At 45.2% G+C, this 16,336-nt stretch overlaps 1 protein-coding gene across 5 annotated transcripts in view; it reads left to right on the forward strand.

The window, feature by feature from the left end:
- Positions 1-16,336, forward strand: part of HECTD4 (HECT domain E3 ubiquitin protein ligase 4) — a 1,724,100-nt gene that overhangs the window by 232,024 nt on the left and 1,475,740 nt on the right. For all 5 annotated transcript variants that reach the window (XR_011199486.1, XM_069214810.1, XM_069214812.1 and 2 more), the window contains exons 6-8: positions 3,650-3,788; positions 14,254-14,424; positions 15,839-16,031. Coding sequence is in view for 4 of the 5 variants with exons in the window: in XM_069214810.1 (XP_069070911.1) it covers positions 3,650-3,788; positions 14,254-14,424; positions 15,839-16,031 (503 nt within the window). In the remaining variant the exon portion in view is untranslated. The remainder of the gene's footprint in view (positions 1-3,649; positions 3,789-14,253; positions 14,425-15,838; positions 16,032-16,336) is intronic.

Below are 16,336 nucleotides of genomic sequence, written 5' to 3' on the forward strand. Positions count from 1 at the left end.
GTCCCAAACGCAAGATTGCACATGCGGCCCTTACAACAGTGCCTAGCATCACAATGGTCACATGCACAGAGTCAACTTCTAGATCTGGTGTTGATAGACCGCCAAACATACATCTCGCTTCTATGGTGGAACAGTACAAATTTAAACAAAGGGCGGCCTTTCCAAGACCCAGTTCCACAATATGTGATAACAACAGATGCTTCCATGACAGGGTGGGGAGCACACCTCAATCAACACAGCATCCAAGGACAATGGGACGTACATCAAAGAAAGTTTCATATAAATCACCTAGAATTGTTAGCAGTATTTCTAGCGTTGAAAGCATTCCAACCAATGATAACCCACAAATACATTCTTGTCAAAACAGACAACATGACGACAATGTATTATTTAAACAAACAGGGGGGAACACACTCGACACAGTTGTGTCTCCTAACACAAAAAATATGGCATTGGGCAATTCACAACCACATTCGCCTAATAGCACAGTTTATTCCAGGGATCCAGAACCAGCTAGCAGACAATCTCTCTCGGGATCACCAACAGGTCCACGAATGGGAAATTCACCCCCAAATCCTGAACACTTACTTCCAAATTTGGGGAACACCTCAAATAGATCTATTTGCAACAAAAGAAAACGCAAAATGCCAAAACTTCGCATCCAGGTACCCACACCGGCAATCTCAAGGCAATGCTCTATGGATGAATTGGTCAGGGATATTTGCGTATGCTTTTCCCCCTCTCCCTCTCCTTCCATATCTAGTAAACAGATTGAGTCAAAACAAACTCAAACTCATATTAATAGCACCAACATGGGCAAGACAACCTTGGTATACCACACTACTAGACCTGTCAGTAGTACCTCATGTCAAACTACCCAACAGGCCAGATCTGTTAACACAACACAAACAACAGATCAGGCATCCAAACCCAGCATCGCTGAATCTAGCAATTTGGCTCCTGAAATCCTAGAATTTGGACACTTAAACCTCACACAAGAGTGTATGGAGGTCATAAAACAAGCTAGAAGACCATCCACTAGACACTGCTATGCAAGTAAATGGAAAATATTTGTTTGTTACTGCCATAATAATCAAGTCCAACCACTGCATGCATCTCCAAAAGATGTAGTAGGATATTTACTACATTTACAAAAATCTAATCTAGCTTTCTCTTCCATAAAAATACATCTCGCAGCAATATCTGCTTACCTGCAGATTACTCATTCAACTTCCCTATTTAGAATACCTGTCATTAAAGCGTTTATGGAGGGCCTAAAGAGAATTATACCACCAAGGACACCACCTGTTCCTTCATGGAACCTCAACATTGTCTTAACAAGGCTCATGGGTCCACCTTTCGAACCCATGCATTCTTGTGAAATGCAATACTTAACGTGGAAAGTTGCATTTCTCATTGCCATCACATCTCTAAGAAGAGTAAGTGAAATACAGGCGTTTACCATACAAGAACCATTTATTCAAATACACAAAAATAAGGTCGTTCTAAGAACAAATCCAAAATTCTTACCAAAGGTTATCTCACCGTTCCACTTAAACCAAACAGTGGAATTATTAGTGTTCTTCCCACAGCCAGATTCAATAGCTGAAAGAGCACTACATACATTAGACATCAAGAGAGCGCTAATGTACTACATTGACAGGACAAAACAAATTAGGAAGACAAAACAACTATTTATTGCCTTCCAAAAACCTCATACAGGAAATCCAATTTCAAAACAAGGTATCGCCAGATGGATAGTAAAGTGCATCCAAACCTGCTATCTTAAAGCAAAGAGAGAACTGCCTATTACACCAAAGGCACACTCAACCAGAAAGAAAGGTGCTACTATGGCCTTTCTAGGAAATATTCCAATGACCGAAATATGTAAGGCAGCAACATGGTCTACGCCTCATACATTTACTAAACACTACTGTGTAGATGTGTTCTCTGCACAACAGGCCACAGTAGGTCAAGCCGTACTAAGAACTTTATTTCAAACTACTTCCACTCCTACAGGCTGAACCACCGCTTTTGGGGAGATAACTGCTTACTAGTCTATGCACAGCATGTGTATCTGCAGCTACACATGCCACCGAACGGAAAATGTCACTTACCCAGTGTACATCTGTTCGTGGCATTAGTCGCTGCAGATTCACATGCGCCCACCCTCCTCCCCGGGAGCCTGTAGCCGTTTAGAAGTAGATCTTGAACATTTGTACATTTGTAAATATATTACATTAAACCTTCATTTTGTACATACGTATTTATTCCATTGCATGGGCACTATTATTAGCATACACACCTCCTACCTCACCCTCTGCGGGGAAAACAATCTAAGATGGAGTCAACACCCATGCGCAATGGAACCGAAGTGGGAGGAGTCCCTCGGTCTCGTGACTCGAAAAGACTTCTTCGAAGAAAAACAACTTGTAACACTCCGACCCAACACCAGACGGCGGACTATGCACAGCATGTGAATCTGCAGCGACTAATGCCACGAACAGATGTACACTGGGTAAGTGACATTTTCCTTCTAAATCTGGCATTGCGCGTTGGATTGTCAAGAGCACCCAGAAATGTTATGCTAAAGCTAAAATAACTCTACCCTTCCTCCTAGAGCTCACTCCTCTCATAAAAATGGTGCTTCATTGGCCTTCCTGGAAAACATACCTAAAGGTGACATATGTGTAGCAGCTTCATGGTTTACACTGCATACATTTACAAAACATTATTGTGTAGATGTACTGGCTCTTCAACAAGCCAATGTGGGCAAAGCAGTTCTGTGTACACTATTTCAAACAGCTGTAGCTCCTACAGATTATCCACTACTTTTGGAAGAGGACTCATTTACATTCTGTGCTAAGCATGTGTATCTACAGTCACACATACCTCGAACTGAAAGTGTTACTTACCCAGTAAGCATCTGTCCGTGGCATGTAGAGGGGTAAATTCAGATGTGCCCACCCTCGTCCCTGGATACTTGTGTTTGTTGCAGTTACTTTTATAAGTTATCACAGATTTTTTTGAGCATGAGCAGTGTATTATCCTACACTATACTTCATATTCCAAACTCAACCATCTTGCGGAAAGCAATCTAACAGTGGACTCAATGACCATGCGCATTACCAGCAAGAGAAGGAGACGCACTATCTTGTAACTTGAAAAACTTTCTTCAAAGAAAATCAACTTGCACACATCCGAACCCAGCGCTAGATGGCAGGATTACAGATGCTTACTTGGTAAGTAACATTTTCTTCATGTTATGCCCTTCTCCGGGGGTATTATACTCTTTTACAGAGGTGTATTGTATTTTCTTTAGCTTTTGTATTGACATAAAACTTAATAAAATACTTGGGGAAAAAGTACTCTTCTTTGAAGGACATCGCAGTGTAAATAGGTGAAACGTACAGAAGTTACGTACTTAATTATCCTCTAACTATTAACTGGTTGAATCCCGGTCAGAGAGTATTTCAACTGTAATTTATTTTGATTTCTCTCTCTACATATCAGTGTCAAAGAAAGAAAGTGAAAGCAGAGTTTGCCATGACGGGATTGCAGAACATATGCAGAAATTCTAAAGCACAGCATAGGGTCAAACATGCCTAGTTTATATTTAAAGAACCTTAAATTGTGTTTTATCCTGCAGCGGCTTTGTTTACTGTCGCAACGAAGAGCTGGAGGCTGGATGGGTTACATTTGGCAATGACATGCTTCTTCATCGCCCAGTGATTTTTGATACCAAACCACACTGCCTTTTTCAGATACTTGATCAGCATACGCTTCAGGTAAAATCAAAAATACAAAGATTATTTTATTGTATGGCTCTCTGCATGGCCTACTGAATCACTTGTGTGTAACTATGATTAAATAATGAGTCGTTTTCTAATCTCCATTGTGAGATCTTTACTCAGAAGCACTTAATACAACTGTTTGAAACCCCTGAGGACATATCAATTGTTTTCTTCTTTTAGATTACACTAGTTGGAAAAAAATATATTTTGTTTAATCATCGTAAAATCTTTCTACGAAAAGAAAACATTTAGAACATTTGGGCAGATGGCTAGCCCAACCCCTTGGGCGGAAAAACAGCACTGTCAATTGTAAGTTGTTTGTTGACTTCCAGTCTTAGATCAGAGTGCAGTCAAAGTTCAACATCACTTTTTGCTGTGTGAAATAGGGTCCCAGGGCACTGGTCTCAGATTTTGAAGGTTTGTGGTAAACTACAACCTTTACCAGTATAAGATTCTTCCGTTCACCTTACAGTCAGCAGAAAGAGCTTTCATCAAATGCATGGCTGTGGTTTGTACATCTCGGGCAGAAGTAGGTTTTCATCTATCCATATCTGTATGAATGACAGTTGATGAACAACAACAACTGCCAAAAAGTCCAACAGGAATTTAAAGTGATGACCAGGGTTCTCCATGATCTAAGACTCAAGATTTAAGTCAACACAGTCTGCTGAGCCCTAAGCTTAGAATACTCTATACTTTTAGCTGTGACAAACAAAATCCAAACGTTTGTCTTTTGGGAGAAGGATAGTGTTCCTCCATTAATAGCACATCAAATATTATCTTGATAGACATAATAGTTTCCTACTTTCTTTATCCTGCTTCATGAATGCCTTCACTCGAGACATATGCATGAATTTCGGAAGGACCAGTGGTACCAGCAAATGGGGCTCTGGAGGAAAAATTAAAGCCCACAACGTTGGAGCCCCATTCCTTTCCATGCTGATAAGATCAGAACATGCTGAACAAGATCCATTCCATCCATATATTTCATTGTAGTCCTTAGTAACAGATGCTTCCTTGACTGGTACAGGATTTTTCCATGGTTGACTATGCACACAACATGATTCACATATGCCTTAGAAATCTTTTCTCCTACATATGACATCCTACACAATACTGATTAATATAGACAAGGCATAACAATCTATTAAGTGATCAGGGATGGGCAACGCTCAGCTAGCTCTTGAAGGAAGCTGAGATAACCTCACTTAAAGTTTTAGAAATAAAATAATAGTTGTCTGTGTGACAGGTGTCATGAATATCGTTAAGCAGGTCACAGGCAGTAAATTCTAAATTGGTCATCAGTAAGGTAGTGCTTGGCAAAATATTCTGTCACTGGGCAGCAAGTCAGCTATATCTTTCTGCAATCGCAGTAAGTGGGAACAATAGTTTCATGCTCATACAGAGATTTTTCTTCGAGCAGTACCCTTGCATGCCTTCAGGTGGCATCGGTCACTGTGATGACGTTGGGGTCGTACATAGGCGCCACCTTGGCACAGTGAAGTCAGTTGTTTTCTATCCGCGCCACACGCTGATCTGGAGAGAGCTACCCTGGTTGTATTTTTTTTTTTAACCAAATTTGACAGTTTTGTTGTGTTTTTTGGTGACTTTTTGTGCGTTGAGGGATGTCGCTGAAGACTGTGTTCAAACCATGCGAGGGCTGTCACCCCATGATATCGGTGACAGATTTGCACGAGGTCTGTTTATTGGGTTTGGAGCGCGGCCAAGACTCGAAGTCGTGCTCCGAGTGCTGGGCTATGCACCCGAAGGCTTTGAGGGAGCAGTACCTAAAGCTCATGGCTGCCTGGTGCTCGACTCCGCATCGCTCCAGGTCTCGCTCGAGAGAAAGGTCTTGAGACTGCTCAAGAAGTCTCCATCACTCGTCTTCCTCGAAGTTTTTGGGTCACTCGGGTAGCAAGAAGAAGTAGAAGAAAGCTAGACATTCTTCGACTTCACCCCATCGCTTGGTGATGCAACGGGGGACGAGCGTTGATGCTGAAGGCCTTCGTCCACAGTCAATCAATCAACCAATCAATCATTAGATTTATAAAGCTCGCTATGTACCCGTTAGGGTTTCGAGGCGCTGGGGGGGGTGGGGGTAGCTGCTATCGTTCGAAGAGCCATGTCTTGAGGAGTCTCCTGAGGGTGAGGAGGTCCTGGGTCTGGCGTAGTGAGGTCGGGAGTGAGTTCCAGGTCTTGGCGGCGAGGTAGGAGAAGGATCTGCCGCCAGAGGTCTTGCGCTGGATTCGGGGGATGATGGCGAGGGCAAGGTTGGCAGAGCGTAGTTGGCGTGAGGGAACGTAGAAGTTGAGTCTGGTGTTCAGGTAGGTGGGTCCGGTGTCGTGTAGTGCCTTGTGTGCGTGGGTGAGGAGTTTAAAGGTGATCCTCTTGTCCACGGGGAGCCAGTGGAGGTCCTACAGGTGGTGGGAGATGTGACATCGGCGGGGTATGTCGAGGATCAGGCGGGCGGATGCGTTCTGGATGCGTTGGAGTCGTTGGATGTCTTTAGTTGGGATGCCTGTGTAGAGTGCGTTGCCGTAGTCGAGTCTGCTACTGACGAGGGCTTGGGTCACCGTCTTTCTGTTTCCTGTTGGAATCCACTTGAAGATTCTGCGGAGCATGCGGAGGGTGTTGAAACAGGAGGAGACTGCGTTGACCTGTTTGGACATGGTGAGAGCGGAGTCGAGGATGAAGCCGAGGTTTCGTGCGTGGCTGGCTGGGGTGGGTGGGTGGCCCAGGGCGGTGGGCCACCAAGAGTCGTTCCAGGCCGAGGGGGAGCGGTCGAGGATGAGGACTTCCGTCTTGTCGGAGTTTAGTTTCAGGCGGCTGTTGCTCATCCACTCGGCGATGGATTTCAGTCCCTCGTGGAGGTTGGCTTTGGCAGTGTGAGGATCTTTGGTCAGGGAGAGGACGAGCTGGGTGTCGTCGGCGTAGGAGAGGATGCTGAGGTCGTGCTGACGGGCCAGTTGTGCGAGGGGGGCCATGTAGACGTTAAACAGCGTTGGGCTTAGCGAGGAGCCTTGGGGGACGCCGCAGATGAGGTTGGTGGCTTCGGAGCGGAAGGGTGAGAGTCGGACTCTCTGGGTTCTGCCGGAGAGAAAAGAGGAGATCCAGTTGAGGGCTTTGTCTTGGATACCGGCTTCGTGGAGGCGATTTAGTAGGGTGCGGTGGCAGACCGTGTCGAAGGCAGCGGAGAGGTCTAGGAGGATGAGGGCTGAAGTTTCGCCGTTGTCCATTTGTTGTCTGATGTCATCTGTGGTGGCGAGGAGTGCAGTCTCTGTGCTGTGGTTGCGTCTGAAACCGGATTGGGAGGGGTCTAGGATGGAGTTGTCTTCGAGGTAGTGGGAGAGCTGTGCGTTGACGATCTTCTCGATGACTTTCGCTGGGAAAGGGAGAAGGGAGATCGGTCGGAAGTTTTTGAGATCGTTGAGGTCAGCCTTAGGTTTCTTGAGGAGGGGTTGGATTTCTGCGTGCTTCCAGCTGTCCGGGAAGGTAGCGGTGTTGAAGGAAAGGTTTATGATCTTGCGGAGTTTGGGGGCGATGGTGACGTCGGATTTGTTGAAGACGTGATATGGGCAGGGGTCAGAGGGAGATCCTGAGTGGATGGAGTTCATGGTCTTTAGTGTTTCGGCGTCGTCTACGTGGGTCCAGGTGGTGAGGCGGTCGGCGTGGGAGGAGTTGTTGGGGGTGGGGTCAGGCGGAGGTGCGGTGTTGAAGCTGTTGTGGATGGCTGCGATTTTCTGGTAGAAGAAGGTGGAGAGATCGTCGCAGAGTTTCTGGGATGGTGGGACGTCGTTGACGTTGGGGTTGGAGAGCTCCTTCACGATGCAGAAGAGTTCCTTGCAGTCGTGTGCGTTGTTGTTAAGGCGTTCTGTGAAGTGGGAGCGTTTGGCGAGTCGGATCAGTTGGTGGTGTTCGCGGTTGGCTTCCTTGAGGGTAGCAAGGTTGTCGGGTGTGCGCTCGAGGATCCATTTTTTCTTGAGTTTCTGGCAGGTGCGTTTGGAGGTGGTCAGTTCGTCTGTGAACCAGGCTGTTTTTTTCTTTTCTTGGTTGACGGTGGGTCTCTTGAGTGGTGCTAGGATGTTGGCGCAGTTGAGGATCCATTGTTGGAGGTTAGCAGAGCTTACTCTGGGTCCACTCCTGCCTCCCCATGTTTCCGGGAGCCAGAGCAACCCCTGCTCAAAGGAGTTCTATGAGGCCATGCGTCTCATAGTTGGGCAGTTCACCCCCTTGCAGCGCCCTTGGGGTTTGGGGGTTTGGCTAGGGATCCTGTGCTGGCAGCTTCGACCTCCGAGGTCCCCTCTGGATCCACTATCGGATCCAAGCCAAAGTCGATCGTACCATTGCGACCTTCCCCGGCGCTGGCTAAGTCATTGACGCTCATGACGTCTTTTGGGCCCATGATCGATGTCGACCCAATCCTAATCCCCGATGACCAGGAGCTGGAACGACGTCAGCTGGCGCCACTTCCAACTTCGATGTGGTCTACTCACCCCAGGTCAGGTTCAAACCCTTTTTCTTATGGATACGAATATGAGGAGGAATTGGAGGGGTGGCTGGACCCTTATTAATACCAGCTGGATGACACTAACATGAACTGGGCACAGGAATTGGGTGAGGCCAGTAGTCTGGATAGATACTTGTCTAGATGCTGGCATACTTTCTCCTCCTACTGTGGCTACGATGGAGGGAGCCTCCTTTTCAGTGGCGGTCAGTAGGGCAGCTGAAGTCCTTGGCCTCTAACTGCCTTCTGTAGCAGCCAGGACTAACCTCCTGACAGAGGAGCTTCAGCCTGGAGCTTCCACTTCAGAGTCTCTTCTCCCATTCAATGAAGCCCTCACTAATTTCCTTCTTTGTACTTGGTCCAGACCCTGCACAGGGGCTCCTGTGAACAGGTCAGTAGCCTGCCACCACCGACCTTCCCCATACAATCCTAAATTCCTGTCCCAAACCTCTCGTCTGAAAGCCTTGTGATTCAGGCTTCCTCTTCTACTGGCGCATTCCCTTCCGCTCCCCTGGATCAGGAATCAAGGAGACTGGACCAACCTGGGAAGAGGATGTTTTCTTCCTCCAGTCTGACGTTGCGGTCTGTGATCACTGCATGCCTTTTGGGCCACTATACCCATTTGTTGTGGGATACGTTCGCGTAAGTCCTGACGCAGCTCCCGGAGGAGGCCCGGGCTATCATCTCTCAAGCTGTTGCTGATGGGAGAGATGCGGCGAAGTTGACTATTTACCGTGGGCTGGACACGACGACTCTCTGGGTAAATTGGTTGCGCCAACAGTGGCCTTGAGGCGCCACGCCTGGTTGAGGACATCAGGTTTTTCAGGGAATGTCCATCAAATCCTTATGGACATGCCCTTCGGTGGCACCAGTCTCTTCGGCGACAAGGTGGACTCAGCACTTGAGAGATTCAGGGAGTCCCGGGCTACGGCTCGGTCCCTTGGCCTTTCAAATGCCCCTCGTCCACAACAGTCTGCCTTTAGCCCCTTTTGTGGCCATGGAAGGGTCTCCCTGTCGCATCCCATTCCCAGCCACTGTGCCACCCATGCTACTCAGTCCCTGTGTGGCCAGGGACGCAGAATCCCAGGGGATCGTGGGACAGGGAACCAGAGGTCTGCACCGTCCACCTCTGTCCCTGCAGTAGCCTCCAAGCCTTCCTAGTCCGTCGCACTACATTCAAACCAATTGGAGGCAGGATTCGCCATCACCTGCCATCACCTACCCCACTGGGAATCCATCACGACGGACAGATGGGTTTTGCAGATCGTTCGAAGTTCAAAATGCTCACTCTGGCTCAGATCCTGTCTCCTTTGGACCCACGAGACTGGGTGGTAGTGTTGGATTTGCAGGACGCTTAGTTCCATATACCCGTCTTGCCTGCCCACAGGCGCTTCTTGCGATTCGTAACGGGTCACGAGCACTTTCAATTTACAATGCTCCCCTTCAGCCTTATCAGCACCCCTTGGATGTTCACGAAAGTCATGGCGGTGTTTGCAGCTCATCTGCTCAGGTCAGGGGTTTCAGTCTTCACCTACCTTGATGACTGGCTGTTGAAGGCGGACACGCCCTAGAAATTTGTCTCCCACTTTCAGACTACGGCGAACCTTTTGCACATGCTGAGGTTTACTATAAACATGCTGAAGTCACACCTGACTCCCTATCAGACTCTCCCTTTCATCTGAGCTGGTCTGGGCACAGTGCAGTTTCGGGCCTATCCTTCTGAAAAACGATTCCAGGATATTCAGGCTATGATTCCTATGTTTCAGCCTCTATCCTGGGTTTCGGTGAGAATGACTGAGGCTGCTGGGCCTCATGACCTCCTGCAGGTGACGCATGCCAGATGGCATATGCGGGCTCTGCAGTGGGACCTGAAGTTGCAGTGGGCACAGCATCAAGGATATCTCTCTGACATTGTCCAGATCTCAGAGGGGACTGCGAAAGACCTGCAGTGGTGGCTTTCGAATCATGATTGGGTCAACAGCAGGTCCTTCTCCCTTCCTCAAGCAGATCCTACAGTAGTGACAGACGTGTCAATCCTGGGATGGGGCGGCCACATGGGAGAGTCCGGGATAAGAGGTGACTGGTGCACCTGCCAGCCGCATGGACTCTATGCGGCACTCCCTGTTTCTCTTTGTTCCTTCTCTATCTTATTCCAGTCATTTGCTGTTTTATTAGTTGTACTCCCACCAGGCAGTTGTGTCCCAGTCAATATAGATGTTACACATATTGTTGACTCGAACAGATGAAACTTATTTATAAACGGTTGAGCGGCGTTCTGTTCATTATTGTTACTTAGATTTCCTTTGTTAATTGATGTTACATTTTCAGTTAATTTTAAGTTACCCTGTTGCATGCTTTATATTTCTTCAACCATTCCTGTGTGCACTGTCTGTATCAGATTTTTCTTTGTGTTAGGCAGGCAGTGTCAGAGTTTTCTCTGTGTGCGGCTTACTTAATTTATTTATGCAACACTTGGATAGGATTCCATCTGTTGTTATTGTCCCTACGTTAACAATATTGTTGCCCTGTTCTTGTTCCAATTAATCAGATGGAGCCCTCTGTGGGTTAGGCTGCTTAAACAGGGGAAAGCAGGTGCTTAATATATTGACGGGTGTTTCCTTTCTTATTGAGTTTTTTTTTCCAGTTATTTATTTTTTCTAGAAAGCACAAGAGGGGCTTTAGGGTCCTCTGTTGACTCATTTCCTTTCTGCTGAGAATTGGTATTTGATAGACTTTGGGCAACCTGTGGCAACCTGTGTTGGAACTTCTTCCTTGATGATTTGGTTCAGCTGTGAATCATTTATTGTCTTTATAATCCCTGGTTCTGGGCTCCTCCTTACAGGATTTTCCTCTTTTTGCGTTGCAGAATTGCTCTTTAAATCTTGAATTAAGCGTGACATAATTTCTGGGGAAACTGGCTAGTTTATCCATTAGGTACATACAATAGCACAACAGTTCAGGTACCTGAGTTGTTGACTGAGCTTTGATGATTAAATTATTTAATCTTTCTAATGTTAAGTCTTTGGCTGTTGTGTAAGTAGTCAAAGTTTGCAGTTTCATGTCAAGTTTATCAGCATGCATTATTTTTGCTTGAGTAATAGTCATCAGTGTTCTCTCCACTTAGCCCCACCTCTCCTTATGGTATACAGTTTGCTGGTTGGGGCCTTCTTGATTTACAGTAGAGGAAGATAGGTTAGACGGGGCAGATGGGAATTTGTTGGAATTTTGGCTTGTTTTTTTTTTTAACAGAGGACTGGATTGATGGTCAAATCGGTCCAAGCCACGTTGGTTTAGGTTTTTTCAGTTAAACGTCCGGGGCCCTTTTCGCAGGTAATAATGAGTAGTGAGCAAACAAATCAAAGCACAGGAGATTGTGCAAGGCACTGAAGAGGAGGAAAAATAGGCAGAATAAAGCAGTCAGCCTGTCTGCAGCTAAAACTTTGTGGTGGAGCTCCTAATGAGAGCCTGGGAAACTGCTGCTACAGCTTGTATCTAAAACCTGCAGTGCAGTTCCTGAAGGAAGACCATGTGTGAGCTGCTGGACCAGCGGCGATGAGCCAGAAGTCTGCTATGCATTGAGGTCAGAGGGCAGGCACGAGCACGGCGCAGAGAGCTCTACTGAGTCTGAAAGGGGAGAAGTAGGTCAAGGGTATGCCAGATCAGGAAATGGCTGGGGCTTTAATATGTGAAGGGAAGGGATGGGGCTTAGTTTGGTGCAAAGAACTGGTGAGAGACAGGCCAAATGTGGTTAATTTAGTGAAAGAGTAGGTTGACCAGGGTGGTAATACAGGGAGTGCAGAATTATTAGGCAAGTTGTATTTTTGAGGATTAATTTTATTATTGAACAACAACCATGTTCTCAATGAACCCAAAAAACTCATTAATATCAAAGCTGAATATTTTTGGAAGTAGTTTTTAGTTTGTTTTTAGTTTTAGCTATGTTAGGGGGATATCTGTGTGTGCAGGTGACTATTACTGTGCATAATTATTAGGCAACTTAACAAAAAACAAATATATACCCATTTCAATTATTTATTATTACCAGTGAAACCAATATAACATCTCAACATTCACAAATATACATTTCTGACATTCAAAAACAAAACAAAACAAAAACAAATCAGTGACCAATATAGCCACCTTACTTTGCAAGGACACTCAAAAGCCTGCCATCCATGGATTCTGTCAGTGTTTTGATCTGTTCACCATCAACATTGCGTGCAGCAGCAACCACAGCCTCCCAGACACTGTTCAGAGAGGTGTACTGTTTTCCCTCCTTGTAAATCTCACATTTGATGATGGACCACAGGTTCTCAATGGGGTTCAGATCAGGTGAACAAGGAGGCCATGTCATTAGATTTCCTTCTTTTATACCCTTGCTTGCGAGCCACGCTGTGGTGTACTTGGACGCGTGTGATGGAGCATTGTCCTGCATGAAAATCATGTTTTTCTTGAAGGATGCAGACTTCTTCCTGTACCACTGCTTGAAGAAGGTGTCTTCCAGAAACTGGCAGTAGGACTGGGAGTTGAGCTTGACTCCATCCTCAACCCGAAAAGGCCCCACAAGCTCATCTTTGATGATACCAGCCCAAACCAGTACTCCACCTCCACCTTGCTGGCGTCTGAGTCGGACTGGAGCTCTCTGCCCTTTACCAATCCAGCCACGGGCCCATCCATCTGGCCCATCAAGACTCACTCTCATTTCATCAGTCCATAAAACCTTAGAAAAATCAGTCTTGAGATATTTCTTGGCCCAGTCTTGACGTTTCAGCTTGTGTGTCTTGTTCAGTGGTGGTCGTCTTTCAGCCTTTCTTACCTTGGCCATGTCTCTGAGTATTGCACACCTTGTGCTTTTGGGCACTCCAGAGATGTTGCAGCTCTGAAATATGGCCAAACTGGTGGCAAATGGCATCGTGGCAGCTGCACGCTTGACTTTTCTCAGTTCATGGGCAGTTATTTTGCGCCTTGGTTTTTCCACACGCTTCTTGCGACCCTGTTGACTATTTTGAATGAAACGCTTGATTGTTCGATGATCACGCTTCAGAAGCTTTGCAATTTTAAGAGTGCTGCATCCCTCTGCAAGATATCTCACTATTTTTGACTTTTCTGAGCCTGTCAAGTCCTTCTTTTGACCCATTTTGCCAAAGGAAAGGAAGTTGCCTAATAATTATGCACACCTGATATAGGGTGTTGATGTCATTAGACCACACCCCTTCTCATTACAGAGATGCACATCACCTAATATGCTTAATTGGTAGTAGGCTTTCGAGCCTATACAGCTTGGAGTAAGACAACATGCATAAAGAGGATGATGTGGTCAAAATACTAATTTGCCTAATAATTCTGCACTCCCTGTATATCAGTAGATAAAAAGGTGGGGCTGGTGCAGCAGGTAGATTAGAGTTGGACAAGGTTACAAATCCTGTGGGGGTTAGTCCATGGTAAGGGGTAGGTCAAACTTTGTCAGATCAAGAGGCAGGACAGTGGTAGCCCAGTGAAAGATTCAGTCTAGTGTTAATCAAAATGAAAAAAACTGGCATGGGTTGACCAAGGGCAAGCGAAAATGAATCATAGCCCCCACATAGAGACAGGCAAATGGAGTTAGGCCGATCAAAAGTCAGGTGGAAATTTAGACCAGGTAAAGATGCAGGTGGAAGATTGAGGTTAGCTTGGGCAAGAAGTGACCATGCTTAGACCGGTTTAAGAGGCAGATATGGGGTTGGGCTAATGCAAGAGGCAGCAACTGGCGGTGGTTTGATTTGAACAAGAGCTATGCATTGGAGGAGATGTGTGTGCTTCAGCATAAACATTTCTAGCCTGGATTGGAAGGGGAAGAAAGCAGAGGTCCACCCTAATGGGATTTATGGTTGTAGTGAGAGCAAGTAAAAAAGTATGTGTTGAATTAAAAATTGAGTAACTTCTATTTTCTTTCTTTCTTTCTTTCCAACACTGCAGGTGTGTCAAATTGTTTCCATGCCACCAAATCACTTTCCTGTGGGTAGCACAATGACAACTGTTCATCTTTCCTCTGATGGCACATACTTCTATTGGATCTGGTCTCCTGCAAGCTTGAATGAAAAAACTCCAAAGGGACACTCTGTTTTTATGGACATCTTTGAATTAACTGTAAGTTACTTTTGAGTGGAATTCAAACTTTTTCAAAATGTGTGTATTAAGTTAGTCTAGTTTGTAATCATGCTTACACTGATAATATATAATCCCGGTTGTGGTACGCAGTTGTTATTTAACACAGTCTTTCAAGTAATGTATACATCAGTAATTATTGAACATTGAATTTGGTAAACATTCTTGGTTCATTAGAAGCCAAATTGTACTCTATCTGCTCATTGCATACACGTTTGTATCTAGTTTTTAGGTTTGACTAGAGAGGGTGTTAGATGTCTGAAATACCTGACGTCATCATTTCTTTAAAGAGTATAGTAAGGTGTTGGAGACAATGGGCTTTGGGTAAGCCCACTATAGCCATTAGCTATCTTGTGTTTTTTGTGATTTTACATTGCTTGGATGAATTGTCCATGAAAACCATTGCATTTCGTGGCTAGTTACATAGTTCCACTTGTATTCCCAGTATATTCTGCTGATGGGGCACCAAGTAGTTATATGGTTTTTCATGCTATCAAGATAATGTTGCTGGATTTATAGATTTTTCAAGCTATCATGAGAATGTTGCTTGATTTATAGCTTTTTGTTTACAAACTAAATAAGTTAACACACTTTGGCTTTCTTAAAGATTCAACAGAAATTAATTGTTCTGCTTACAATAGCTCTACCCTCAGCTTGCATATTGTTGTTCCCCAAGATCTTTCTTCATTGTTGGATTTTCTTTTAGGCCAGCCTGAACCAATACACACAAAGCCACCCTACTATTACCAAACACTTTGGTTAACAAAAATCCATACCTATTGGCTTTACTAGTTCTTGTTTGTGTATTGGCGAGTGGTACTGAGTGTTTGGCTTCACCTGGTTTTCACCCTTTCAGTGTTGGCAGATAAGTGAACTGTGCTGAGGACTAGTGGAAGTGTTTTTGCAAGCCATGGCTAGGACATTCTAATGCTACCTTCCTAGGCACTGGGGCCCTGTTTGTTGTGTTGGTAGGACAATACTAATGCCAGCTTTTTGTTTCTCGCTAGACAGTTGGCTGTTACTGCCTTACCACTGAACAAACCCTGGTCCTTGCTCCTCCTAAGGGACAATGATATGGCAGGATCATATAATTTGATCAAGTGAGCAAACTGGGTTTGGACCCAGCATTATGCCATATATTTGACAGCATATCCTTGCAAATATACATGTACAGTTTCCACTGCTTAGTGGCAGCACAAATGTAGTCTACACAATATAAAAACAAAGTTGGTGAGCTGGGACGTCTCAATCTACTGCTTGGTTACATTATTGCCCGTTGTTTACCCAAGTTGTTTTGGATTCTGTACAACACAAAATCTGTACTTAGTAGTTTCTAGCAAAGAAAACTCATCGAATCTGTAATTTTGTTTTAAATTGCCACTTTTTGTTTGCACAGGTTGAAAATAGTGTGTACATAGCAAGCCCGCTTCAAGAACGCATCATCCTTCTGAGAAAGGAAGGAGAATCAACAAAAAGTATCAATGAGATGCTCCTTAGTAGACTATCCAGGTACAGAGCCTCTCCCTCTGCAACGCTTGCTGCTTTAACTGGCTCTACGATCACCAACACGCTGAAGGAGGATCAGGCAGGTAAGGGCTCTACTCTAACATTGCAATCTTCTACCATTTTGTAATTTCTGAAGGATACTGCCCATGGTCCATCCCGCAAAGTCTTCTAAATTCCTTAGTCGTGGTATGGTAATTACAATGTGTGAACTTCAGTTGTCAATTTATTTTGTATACATTTTCGAATTTGATTACCTTTTTGACTTTAGAAATGTATAATAACTGTAACTTCCAGGTCCCCAGTTGGGCCCATGTATTGGTTTTGGGTGAGGAAAAATGTTTTTTATGACTTTAGCCAGAAGTTTTTGGTTTGCAGCTCATTCTGAGTA

The sequence above is a fragment of the Pleurodeles waltl genome, chromosome 11, assembly GCF_031143425.1.
Source record: "Pleurodeles waltl isolate 20211129_DDA chromosome 11, aPleWal1.hap1.20221129, whole genome shotgun sequence".
Classification (NCBI taxonomy): domain Eukaryota; kingdom Metazoa; phylum Chordata; class Amphibia; order Caudata; family Salamandridae; genus Pleurodeles; species Pleurodeles waltl.